General features: G+C 26.7%; 2 protein-coding genes across 2 annotated transcripts; one reads left to right on the top strand and one right to left on the bottom strand.

The window, feature by feature from the left end:
- The first annotated feature begins 4,935 nt into the window (after positions 1–4,935).
- LOC124941828 lies at positions 4,936–8,164 on the top strand. The gene is made up of 8 exons (XM_047482182.1): positions 4,936–5,490; positions 6,045–6,078; positions 6,175–6,333; positions 6,628–6,717; positions 7,410–7,475; positions 7,548–7,639; positions 7,720–7,767; positions 7,855–8,164. Exons 1-8 carry the CDS (start codon positions 5,120–5,122, stop codon positions 7,973–7,975), a joined length of 981 nt encoding a protein of 326 aa, XP_047338138.1. The 5' UTR covers positions 4,936–5,119; the 3' UTR covers positions 7,976–8,164.
- LOC124941829 (glutaredoxin-like) lies at positions 8,029–11,016 on the bottom strand. The gene is made up of 4 exons (XM_047482183.1): positions 10,905–11,016; positions 9,353–9,441; positions 9,072–9,170; positions 8,029–8,815 (listed from the first exon to the last, which is right to left on the bottom strand). Exons 1-4 carry the CDS (start codon positions 11,006–11,008, stop codon positions 8,709–8,711), a joined length of 399 nt encoding a protein of 132 aa, XP_047338139.1. The 5' UTR covers positions 11,009–11,016; the 3' UTR covers positions 8,029–8,708.
- Positions 11,017–13,661: the final 2,645 nt, after the last annotated feature.

Here is a 13,661-nt window from a genome sequence, read left to right as displayed (position 1 = left end):
AATAATTGATTTTATTTTAATTTAATATCTATAAACCTTCTAAATTGGACACTTTAATGACTAACGAATTATTCATACTATAAATATCAAAATTAAAATAATACCATGTTTTACAATGAATATATAAGTCATACGGTCTACTAAATTTTTAACTAACAATATTAATTATATTCATTGAAAGATTTAAAACTTTATAAATCTTTAAATAATAGTCTTCTATATATTTGAAAATGAAGAGAATACATAATCTTCTTTCTTTTTATTGTTAATTTGATATCTATAAATCTTTTAATTTGAGCATTTTGAACTAACCAATTATTCATAAATAGATATCGTATTGACTAGTAACATAATTTATAAAGAATATAAACTTTATAGTTTGATCACTTTATTAATTAACCAATAACTTAATTATATTTATTAAAATTTAAATTGTTATAAATTTTATTTTTTCAAATAGACCCTTGATAATAATAAAAGAAACCTTACCTTTTATCTTTCATAATCAAAGAAATGGTTAGTGTTGGACGGTAATTAGTTAAATAGATCCTTTATTTTTCTTTAAACATAGAAGAAAATTTAATCTATTAGAAAGCTCATTTACTGTTCATTCTTTTAATTAGGTAGTTGATCATAAATTGCCAAAGCTTTCACATTTCATTCAGCAACATCCGTTCTAAATTGAAAGAAACAAAAATCTTCAATTATTTCTATTAAGTTTGACTGATTCGTTAATTTATAATATATTATTAAACTTTTGACTGTATCAGTGATTCAAAGAATAAATAAATCATTACATGTTATCATAACTGTATGTATATATTATTTAACTATTATTAAGAGACAGTCTTTCTTACACCTTCGTATGCATATATAAAACCTTAATTCATATATATATAATTTGGAAAATAATTTGTTCTTAGACTATTGTTCTATGTTATGATACCACATGTTTGAAAATATAAACTTTAAGTTTGAAATATTATTGCCAATCATTTTTTAACTATATGATTTTTATTGATTATAAAACAGTAATACATACTTCAATTCACAGTTTTTCGTATCTTTAAGCTGTGTTTGGTTGACAGTACAAGTAGGTATAACACTATTGGTATAGTATAAACTATACCAATAGTGTTTTAACACGTGTTTTTTATATTTTTACTATTAGTATAAATTTATATCCCTATATAATTTATATCTCATATTTAGTATAAAATAGTAACTAGTTCCTTAAGTACAATATTATTCTTATTTTATTTAATTTTTAATTTTTTATTATACTCTTTATTAATACTATATTATTATATAATATATTAAATATATTTTAATTAATTTTAATAATAATATTATTATATATAATCATTTTTAATATTGATATTTTTTAAATAATTCAATATTTTTATTAAAAAATATTTATTTATTTTTATAAAGATAATTTTATTAATTATTATTTTCTATATTTACTTATATTATAAATAATATTTTTATTTTATTATAATTATTAATAATATTTAAATTAAATAAACATAATAATTTATCGTTTATATTATAATTAATTTTTAATATATTAATTAAATTTATATTAATTATTAAATAATAATACAATAATTTAAAATAATAAATAATATTATTTATAATATAAATAAATATAAAATAACAATAATAATAATAATTAACATTTTAAATTAATATTTATATAACTTATACTACATTCTTATACTATATACTAAACACAAAACTATAAATCATATACAATTTATATCATTTCTTATAATTCATATCAAACATCAATAACCTATATAATTTATACTATCCTATATTATTTATACCTAGTTACAATTTATACCTCTATACAACTTATACCCTATATAATTTGTACCACCAACCAAACGCTACCTTATGATATTAGTTCAATAACCTTCAAAGTGTTTGTAGGATTTAAGTAGAAAGTCTATAATATTAATAATTCAACCCATATAAATAATTTATCTTATTATATATTAAATATTTAATGATTTTAATATATATAAATAATTTATTATATTAAGTTTGTCTTTTTCTATAATGTTTTTGATACGTCCTATAAAAAAAAGTTGAGAAGGAAGATCCTTTCACATTTCATTTGTAAATATTTTGGATTTGACCTTACTTTTCTTTGATTCATAAACATGGAGGCCCAACATTTTACTACTATTCAATTTGGTCCTTCAGCTTCGTTTGTATTTAATTTGACCTTCAGACTCTGATTTGGGCTCACTTAACCTGGCTCGACTTAGGTCGGTCTGTCCTAAAGTTTATAAGATAAAATCTAATTTTTATTCCAAAACGCAAACATCTTATTAACTATTAAATCAAATTTTTTTATCATTTAAATACTAAAATTATTCTATAATTTTATATTTTCTCTAAATTATCATTCTCTCACTTACACCATATCATTTAAAGTTAAAAGGTAAATTAGTATTTAAATTTTAAAAACCAATTTTTTCCTAATTTTTAATAACGAGGATTTTTTTAAATAAAACCTAAGTAAAACAAAAAAAAAAACTATTTTCTCAAACAAGCCCTTAGTATTAGTCGGACTACCCTTAATATTAGCCGAACTTTTGAGTTTCGGCTAGTCCATCCCACTAAGCTCAAATATTCACATCCTTTTTTATTTTCATAATATTCTGTACAATTTTATTAATATATATATTTTTATAAAATAAGTATTTAAAATGCTATATGAAATTAATTTACTTATTTGATGTAACTTTAATTTTTATGCACGGGATTTTCTTAAATCTTAAGAAAAATAAAAGAGAAAGAAATGTAATAAAATTAGAAAAATCTAAGAGATTAATATTGATTTTTTTAGATTTTAATCGATTACTTATAAATTATTTTTTACCGCATCATTTCCATTTAAATTATCAAATTATTTATTTTAACGAAAATACTCTTACTTTATCTTTATAAATTTTAAATACATAATAATAATTAACAAATTAAAAATCAAATAGTCTACTTCTCTTTTTTTTTTCTAACAAAACTCTCAAATAACCAATATAAAACAAGTCCTGATATATTAAAATGATAAGTTACATATTACATAAATGTATTTAAAAGAAGAAAATGTTGTCTGTTTTACCCTTTTTTAAATTGACATCAAATTAATCTAGTTGATTATTTCAAATGATGATTTTATCTTATTATTAACTGAAAGTCTTGATTCAATTTTTTTATTAAAAACATTCTCATTTAAAATAAGATAATTACTATACAAGACTAGTCACTAAAAATAAACTCGTATCAAAATACAAAACTATTGTTGCCAAAGAAAAAAGCAAAAAATTGATATTTTTTCATCAAAAAAAAAAAGTGTCTTATTTTATAAATTAAAATAACATGATGGATGATTTGTTACTTTTATTCATTATACTTGTCACGTTTCTCCTTTGTAAGTTGAACACAATGAATGAATGAATGATTGTAAAGAGAAACGAGTGTAGGTCAATCAGACCTCAATCATGCATTCCTTCCCTACCTTCAATTCTGTTTACTAATTATTTCAATTTTTTTCATAATTATCAATTTCTCTTTTTTAACCTTTTTCTTTTCATATTTTTAAACATAGATTCATTTTTTATTTTTTATTTAAAAAAAAAAATCAATGATATCCCCCATTTTCATGCCACTCCTCTTTCAAAACAAAACCTATTGTCTTTATTAAAGCACACAAATTAGACAACCAAAAAAAAAAACTAAATTCAATACTATATTTAAATTAGTTAGAAAATCAATTATACACCATTTATAATTAAAAAATTTATAATTAATATTTAAGTTAACCGTGTTAGACAACTCAAGTGTCAATAGTGATTCATAAGAAAACAAATGTGACGGTTTTGATTCTTCTTTAGAACGCCTTAAATAAAAATGAAAGTCACAATTATAATATTATGCTAATTTACTACGTTTAATAAATAAATAATTAAGCTATTATTATTTTTTTTAATTAATGGACAAACTTTTAAACTCATTTCTTATATATCATTGTTCAAAATATTATAGGACCAACAACAAGAAATGTTTTGAAGAATAATTAGACTTTTGTAACATCCAGAAGATCTAAATAGTTAAAAAAAAAATAACAAATTGATACTAAATACTAAAAACACAAGAACAAAATAAAGAAAATACAACCATAAAAAAAAAAAAAGCACAGCTCACTGATCTATAAGTTACAAGATAATTAATAAACTAATGAAATTGTATTAATACAATTTCAATCAAAGAAGATTAACCTAGCTAGTTGCACAAATTTCATATTGCATAAATATTGATAAGTAATGTTTGTTTTTTATTTTAAAAAAAATGGGATTTGTTTTCTTTAAATCATGATGCACATAGTACACCAACATATTCAACAAATATAAATAAATTTGTATTTTTATTCATTTATTAAGCTACCACAATTTCTTAAACTATCAATTATCATATTGAATTCATACAAATTAAGTTATAACATGACTTATCACAAATATTAAAAATAACTAAAAAATAATAATAATCACACAAACAAACACAAATAAATAAATAACTTAAACTAATAGTGTTCATGTTGTTTTTAATGCTAAAAAGATCATTGTAAAGTTAAGATTGATCATCTAACCAAAATTAAAAACCACAAACATAATTATACATATATATATATATATATAACTAATTAATTAATAAATAAATAATATAGAAAGTGACATGTTCTTTCTATTGTAAATATAATATATATATTTATACAAAAAGAAGCAAAGCATATTGTTTGTGCTTTCCTTGCTCTCTCTTGCAAGCATAAAAACCTTTCCTTGGCTTATACTTCAGAACTTTGTTCATCCTTAATTTCTTCCTTTCCTCTATTGATTATCAAATTCTATTAGTAATTACCATTTTCTCTCTTTCAAATCAAATGTCTTCTAGTTCATCTCTTTCTCTCATGATCATGGGTTAGATTGATCACATGTTCTCTTATTCAAATGATCCCAAATCATCCTATTATTCTTTCCCGCCTTTTTTAGCATAAAATCTCAACTCCATTTGATCAAATTTCAAAAAAGAAAAGTGAAGAGAAGAGAAGATGAGCTTGTTAAAAGGGATGGGATCAAATTCATGGCATCCGGTTATGGGTGAGGCAGATACAACTAATAGTAGCTATTGGTTCAACTGGAGGGTGTTTGTTTGTGCCATATGGATTATAGTTTCCTTAGTTTTCTCATATTTACTCATTTCAAAATACGAAGGCCCTCGAAGAAGAAATGGAGAAAACGATGAAAATGGAAAAGAGGTACCGGGTATGTTATACGAAGACGAAACATGGATGCCTTGTTTAAAAGGCATCCACCCCGCTTGGCTTCTCGGTTTTCGCCTCTTTGCTTTCTTCGTACTTCTCATTCTCTTGATTCTAAATGTTATTGCCGATGGAACCAACATCTTTTACTACTATACTCAGTAAGTCTTTTTGATCTGATTTTGTTATCATGTTTTTCATCTTAAATATGTGATATTCACTTAAATCAAGAATCTTTTGTTGGTCCATACTTAAAGTGAAAAATGGATAATATTTTGGTGAAATAGTTGTTACAAAAGTTATCAACCTAAACATGTAACTTATTTTTGTTAGAAATTTTGTAACATTTATATTTTGACACCCTAAAAACAAATTTTAATGTAGGATATATAGCATATATATGATAGAAAATAATTTAAATTTTTGAACAGTTTTGTTGAATTTTCTTGAAATTATTCTTTTTCAAGCAACATAAAATCGACATTCTTACTATCATTTTCAATAAACAATTACCCACATACCTCCATTACTTCACCAATTAATGGGACCATTAACTTACTAGTCTTCAAATTAAACATAAGTAGTCTACATTGTTCATCAAGGATAAATATTTCTATAATAGAGTAATTATCATCATAAGATTATCAGCATCAATGTTGATTTTATATAACTTGATAATTATTATCACTTTTAACATGAAATTGGTTGTATGCAGATGGACTTTTGCACTTATAACTATTTATTTTGGGGTATGTAATTCATGATATTAATTAATTGTTAGTCTTTTCTTAATTCTCTCCTAATTTCTCACATAATATCTAAAACCAACACCCAAAAAATGCTAGCTTGGATCATTGCTGTCCATTTACGGTTGTAATTACCAACATCACGCCCAAAATGTGGGAGACCCCGAGTGTGCCCATGAATCTATAGGCGGTAAATTCGACAATGGACGTCGCAAAATTGCAGGGTTTTGGGCATACTTCTTCCAAATGATATTCCAGGTGATTCTTAATTTCAATTTTTAAAATTAAAAGCTCATAAAATTTTACCATAATAACTATGATAAGAGAATTGGACTTAAGGGTTTACTATTTTGAGATCTCATATTCTATTCTCATTAAACTAAAATGTTGCAAAAAAAATTAATCTATAACATATAGACTATAAAAAACACTTTTTAAAGCATAATAACCACATGCATTTCATATTGATGGATGTTTAGGTTGTTGGTTATCATTATAATTATTATTATTATCATTATAATTATTTAGTTTGTTATAATAATTTGTAAACAGATGAGTGCAGGTGCTGTGGTTCTTACAGATTGTGTCTTCTGGTTCATAATCTTCCCATTCTTGGAAATCAAACAATATAACATTAACTTTGTGAGTATTCTAGATCATTAAGTTTGTATTCATAGGGATCATCACTATGAGTAGTGTTAACTTTCTATTTTTTTTTAATAATACAACATTATTTAAATCAAGTTTTCAATAGATGAACTAATTATTGAATAACATTGAATTGGTTAGATATAATAAATAATATAAGAATTAGGAAAGAATCTTATTTTGTTCTATAAGATTGTATCAAAAACTCATCTTATTTTTAGACTTGAGATAAACTTGAATTTTTTTAAATAATTGAGATTAAAAAAATACTAGAAGTTGAAGAACTTAACCGAGTTAACTAGGAGTTCATTAGTTATTTGGGTTTTCTCAAATTTTCAAAACTTTCTCTATTAAATGTCATTATAATTATTAAATCACTAATTAAAATATCAAAATATTCTTCCTTTATCTTTGTTAAATTTATTTTTCAAATACAAAATAATATTTTAATAATCTATCTTCAACAAAACTCAAATAACTCATTTTTTTTATCAAACTAAATTTGTTGTATAAAACTATTAAAATTCCTTTAAAAAACCCAAGATCAAACAAGCTCTAACCTTTCTCTTAGAAAAAAAAAAGTCATTTTCAGATATTTTAAAAGTAACTAATCAAAATGTGTCAAGACTAAAGAGTTTTTAATGTTCTTAAAATCAAATTATGTCCTAAGTTACGTTGTGATGCAGATAGTAATAAATATGCATACCATGAATGCTGTTTTTCTGCTGGGAGACACAGCATTGAACTGCTTGGTGAGTTCTATGTTCTTCATTCCTTGAACCTGGTTGCATTTTTGGTCTAAAAACAAACTCTTCTAATTGCAGAGATTTCAATGGTTTCGCATATCTTACTTTTTCCTGTGGACAATATTCTACGTGATTTTCCAATGGGTCGTCCATGCTTCCTTCACACTTTGGTAAGGTCTCGTAAACATGCTCAATATTATTCAATTAGTACCTTGAAAACAAACCGTAAACCCTAATATTTCTTGATCAGGTGGCCGTACCCATTTCTTGACTTGTCATCGCCATTTGCTCCCTTATGGTAAGTTGTTTCAACAAAATGTAATCTCAAATAGATCCTGAAATACAACTTTTTCAACTTCATCTTCTTGTTGTGATATCTAAACAGGTATTTGTCGATGGCTCTCATGCATATCCCATGCTATGTTGTCTTTGTTTTGATCATGAAATTGAAGTACTTCTTGCTGTCAAAGTGGTTCCCCACTTCCTACCAATGTGTCAAGTACTAGTTGTGTGCATTGTCAAGAGATTAATTACCTTAATTGGATAGGACACATATAGAAGAAGAAGAGAACAACAGTTTGTCTATAAACTTTCAATAATATGGTTTCTAAAGCATATTTCAATAGATTTTTTCTATATGGGTTTCATTATACTAGCCCATAACTGTTGATTGATAAACCAACACAGAAAAGTAAAGAAAAAAAAAAAAACAGAACTTTCAAGCAAGATAAATTCTACAAGGACCAGCACTTGGAGAGATTTTGTTTTTTCGACGAAGAATATACAACGGGGCAGCTGTATTTGAGCAACTAAAAACAACAGCCAACTGGTTATCCTGCATTTGATAAAACCTGAAGTGAATTAAATAAGGAAAGCTGAAAAAATTAATTTAAGTGTCGAATTTGTTTAGTTGTAAGTTGAATAAATGAAATGAGGATATCTGAATTTGAAATATATCTAAGCTGGTTTAATAAATGTGAAACTGATATCGAGAATATAAAAGACTGTTGTACCCTTGTAGTGGGGTGGGTTTGTGACTGTATTACTCCTAACTTTTAGAATAAAACAAGATTTTTATCTTAATTTAAGCTTTATCTAAATAATTAAGTGATTATAAATGAACTTTAATTCAAATAAGCACTTAATTATTTATCAAACAATACCAATCAGCAACATGAATTTCATGGAAATATTTAAAAAGACAACTGAATTGAACTTATTACAGATCATACATGCCTGTTATAGATTACTTGAACTGGAGGACGCGTTTTCAGATTTACTGGGAAAAGCACCAGCCTCAGTTAGGAGGGGTACTAGTAATCCGGCTTTATGCTTATGCATCACCTCTGCAAAAATGGAAATCTCTTAAGCCTTGATGATTAGGTTATTTGAATAATTTCAAATAACCGACCATTTTTTCATCCATCAACTCATCAATCACATCACTCAAATTACAACCAGAATACCTTCTATTTTGTTTATAAAAAATATTTTCTCAAATAACTCATTTTTTCATAACCTAAATCCGAACAAGACCTTCACATAGTATATCTTGCCAATTTATAAAAAATACGAGAGTGAAAAGAGGTTCCATGGTCTTACTGTCACAGCCCCCAACATGTTTTCCGCCAATAAACACATTTGGAACTGTTGTCTGACCCGTCCACTCAGCCAATGCGGCCTGGGTTTCTTTTCCATCACCTTTAGAAAATGATAAACCATGAATATTAGCAAAAATAGATTCATATTCGTCATTTCATCATTGGAAGAATTGACAAATCTAGATCCTTTCGGTTAATTCATTGTAATTCAAAGGTAAAGAATTTAGTAAAATGCTTTAGATTGAAGCAATTGTAAAATACTACTTGCTTTTGTATACTCACTTTCTACATCCATCTCTATGGTCTTGTAATTTGCACCTAGTTGAGAAAATAGTTGCTTGACTCTTGCACAATAGCCACAATAGGTCTTGCTGCAACATGGACACAACGATTGAACATAAGAACTTTTTTGCTTTTTTAAATGAGAAGCAACTAACCACAAACAAATATTAGTGTAGGGCTAGTATGGTAATTAGTAGTAATGTAGAAATAGTAGAGTAGGTTAGTAGCTTATAAATAGTAAGAGTATGTATTATTTGAATGAATTAGTATTGAACGGCTTATCTACTCTAAAGATTTAGGTCATTCTTCGTTATATGTCCTTTCTTCTACAAATCCTAGAATCAAGCTACCCCTAACAGCGCCCAAGAAAGCGTGGCATTGAGTGGCTGATTCTGGTATAGAATTAGCACTACAAGTATGATGATTTTGAGTAAAAATGAGAAGTGCCCACTGCATAAAAAACAATTAGAATAACTAATAGTGACTATTCTTAAAGTAGATCCGATCATGATGCAACTACATATATATTTAGATTAAGAAAGAAGCTTGTTTTGTTTGCTTGATGAGCTTGCATCAAATGTTCATATGTTTGCTCAACTAGCAATATCCGTATTTTGCTATCTGGAGTTTATAAAATGAATCCATTAATGTCTTGATAAGCAACAATTTAAAATGAAAATAATATTTTAGCTAATGATTGAGATTAAGAAACTGTAGAAATTGTGTAGATATGGTTTAAGAACTTTAAGGGGGTTGACAAAGAAATGAAAGAGAAAAATATTTTGACCCTTTTCAAAAGTACATGAAGCAAAACGAGGCCGACACAACTCACAAGTCGAGGGTTAGTTCAATCATACCCTTACGGGCACTGTCTGATTCCAATCAGGCAACGCCACATCTATATAAAGGGAAGATGGCCCCTTTCATTTCCTACTTTTACTCCCTCTTTGAACATGTGGCGCTGCCTAATTGGAATCAGGCCGTGCCTGTAAGGGTATGATAGAATTAACCCAAGTTGAGGAAGTAAATGGAGCTTTGATGTAAGTTCTAGAAGCGAGATGAACTTTTGTTATCCTTTAGATTAAGTGTTAAATGCAACTATCAAACAAAACAAAACCTAGTGTTCAACATTGATGATCCACAGCACATCGAATAACTGTTTAAGATTTCACAATTGACCAAATCAGTAGGAGTTCAATGTGCTGTATACCAATTTGGGATGGAAAGGTGGAAAACGGAGATGGAGTTATAAGAATCGTGATTGTGAAGCAACTTACTATAGGTACAATCCATAGAATCAATCACGGAATATGTCTTTCTAAACTCAATGTTGACTTTTTACAACTAAGAATGGTCTGAATCAAACAATCCGAATATATTCCATAATCATGTATATAGAAAACCCTTTACAGATATCGCTAACAAAAACCCATTTCTTAGTCGCTGATAAAACTGTAGATCGAGTTAGAAATCGTTTATCTAAAAACTGAAAGAACCTGAATATATATATATATATATATAGATGATCCACACAGAGAGAGAATTACAAAACCTGAAGACGACAACGGGAGTAGAATTAACGATATCCTTTGCCTTCGATAGAGCCATTTCCACTGCTTCTTTGTTTTTCACGGTCGAACCCAGTACAGAACCCATTTAGATCAGCGTGTTTCAAAAGAACCTAATTATAAAAAAGGTCAGCGTTTTCATATTCTGGGAAATATATATATATATATATAATGATGCTTAATTTTTAAAGTGTCCGGATTGTCGGGTCGAGAGTTGTGGTTAATTTGGATACTTGGGTCGGATTGTGGGTTGACCCGCCTTTAAATTTAAAACGGTTAAAAATAAAATTAAAAATGCTAGAGGTATGTTTCGAACTTGCAACCTAACAAAAACTAGTATAACTCTTTAACCAACTAGGCTACAAAGATTTTATATTTTAAATTCAACACCAAATTTGATAAACGCGGGACGTTTTAATATTAATATAAGTTCAACTTTTTAACTAACTAATCTATATATATAATGATGTTGAGTAAATGGATAATTGGGTCGGATTGTAGGTTGACCTACCCATAAACTTAAAACGGTTAAAAATAAAATTAAAAATATTATTTGTAATTTTTTTTCACGATTTTTTATATTATTAATCGTGCAAATGCACGGGCTAAATGCTAGTTTAAGGAAATACCCTAAAAAAAGGCTTAAATATGGAAAGTGTAACTTAAAAAAAAAAAAAACGTTGGTGACCCCTTTTACTGTTTTTGGACGATTTTGTCCATGTCGGAGGTTGCGTGACGCAACCGGAATCGCGAGATAATTTTTTTGTCTCGCGATTGCGTGATTGGGGTTGCGTGACGCAACTAAGACATTTTCTTCCAAAAAAAAATTTCATAATTAAATTTTTTTGATAAATAAAAAAATAAAAAATTGTGTCATACACCCTCAGATTGCGTGACGTAATTAGGACATTTTCGTCTAAAAAAATAAAAGTGTCACCAGCACATTATTTTTTAATGCGCTGACACTTTTCGCATTTAAAGCCTTTTTAAGGGTCATTTCCTCAAATTTCCCAATTAGTGACTATTTTATTAAAAATCTTAAGTAGAATTCAATTTAAAAAAAAAAATCCTTATTAAATTAGTTAATATATATAATTATGATATATTTATTAATATTATTTTATCTAAATTATTATTCGAATTAGTATTATTTTAACATTTTAAATAAATTTAAAATTTTATTTTGGTTCAAAAGCAGATCCAGTTTTAGATATAGGCGTTTTCAAACAAGGAATAGATATTGGAGTTCAATTGTTAAAAATTAATTATTAATATTTAGATATTCATCCTTTGGAAACTCTTAAATTGGGAGAATTTTTTCTTTAATTTACTTAAATATTATTTTTTTAAAATATTTTACGTATTACCAAATTATGTATATTTTTTAAATTTTAATCATTATCGATTGGTTATTATGTTAATCGATTCAGTTAGTTTTGGATTCGATTTAGATTGTTTTTTGGGGTCAATTTATTACTTTCCCCCTCTTTGAAGCTTATTTAACCAGGAAAAAAGAGAAAATAATCAAAATCATATAAAAGAATGCACAAATGATAAAACTCTATACATCAATGATCTGTTCTGTCTAGTTATATGCCTAGAACGCTTAAAAATTTCAATTATTGATATTCCATTTTCAAATAAGTCAAATTATATAAATTTAATTTAATTCTCTATTATTAATTCAATATAAATTAAACATCTTTTAACTTTAAGTTGAACATATTTTTGACAATTTTAACATATTTTTCACACGTTAACACATTTTAAACATGTTTTTACACTTATAACACATTTTCACACGTTTAACACGTTTTCACGTTTTTGACACATTTAACACGTTTTTGACATGTTTAACACATTTTCACTAGGGATGACAACGGATACCCTACTCGTCGGGTAGTGAAGTACCCATCCCCGAACCCAATTTTTATTTTATTACCTATCCCGACCCCGAACCCGACGAGTATATCTATTTGTATCCCCATCCCCGATTCGCCGGGTACCCCATTACCGATTAAAATATAAATTTTTATTTATTATTTTCTAAATATACTAAATACTAAATATTAAAAATACATATAAAAATATTACTTACTTGGATAATTATATGGTAGAAGTTGAACAATAATTAGAGAGAAGTTAAAAAAAAAAAATTAGAGAAAATGTTGAAACAAAAAAGAGATAAGAGATATTAATCTTGAAAATAAGAAATGATTAAAGAGGGAAAATTTTTGTTATTAAAGAAATGAAGATTAAGAGTAATGGGGAATATAAATTAAATTAATTATGGCGTGAGGAGTGGGTGATTGAGTGTTGATATAACTAATTAATTAATATATTTAATGTAAATTTATAATGATAGTATTGATTTTAAATTTGAAAAGTCAATTTAATTTTTAATATATATATATATTTAATATTAATATTTCGGGTATCGGGTATCGGGTTTGGGTTTTGCACACTCTCCATCCCCGAACCCGAACCCGGTCGGGTAATCATTTTCAGTCCCCATCCCCGGCCCCAACCCCGATTTAAAATACCCGAACCCAACCATCGGGTACCCACGGGTATCCACGGGTATCGGGTATACGAGTACCCATTGTCATTCTTAGTTTTCACACTAATAACACATTTTCACGTTTTTGTCACGTTTAACACGTTTTTGACATGTTTAATACGTTTAACACGTTTTTGACAATTTTAACATGTTTTCACATTTTTGGCACGTTTAACACGTT

This window comes from Impatiens glandulifera, chromosome 6 (genome assembly GCF_907164915.1).
Source record: "Impatiens glandulifera chromosome 6, dImpGla2.1, whole genome shotgun sequence".
NCBI classification, from domain to species: domain Eukaryota; kingdom Viridiplantae; phylum Streptophyta; class Magnoliopsida; order Ericales; family Balsaminaceae; genus Impatiens; species Impatiens glandulifera.
This window is presented reverse-complemented; position numbering and strand designations above follow the sequence as displayed.

Coding starts and splice junctions, on each gene's coding strand:
- LOC124941828 (XM_047482182.1), top strand. CDS start 5,120: ATGAGCTTGTTAAAAGGGATGGGATCAAATTCATGGCATCCGGTTATG. Junction 6,334..6,627: donor TCTTCCAAATGATATTCCAG/GTGATTCTTAAT, acceptor ATTTGTAAACAG/ATGAGTGCAGGTGCTGTGGT. Junction 7,640..7,719: donor CATGCTTCCTTCACACTTTG/GTAAGGTCTCGT, acceptor TTTCTTGATCAG/GTGGCCGTACCCATTTCTTG.
- LOC124941829 (XM_047482183.1), bottom strand. CDS start 11,008: ATGGGTTCTGTACTGGGTTCGACCGTGAAAAACAAAGAAGCAGTGGAA. Junction 9,442..10,904: donor ACTCCCGTTGTCGTCTTCAG/GTTTTGTAATTC, acceptor TCCATGTTGCAG/CAAGACCTATTGTGGCTATT. Junction 9,171..9,352: donor CATAGAGATGGATGTAGAAA/GTGAGTATACAA, acceptor CATTTTCTAAAG/GTGATGGAAAAGAAACCCAG.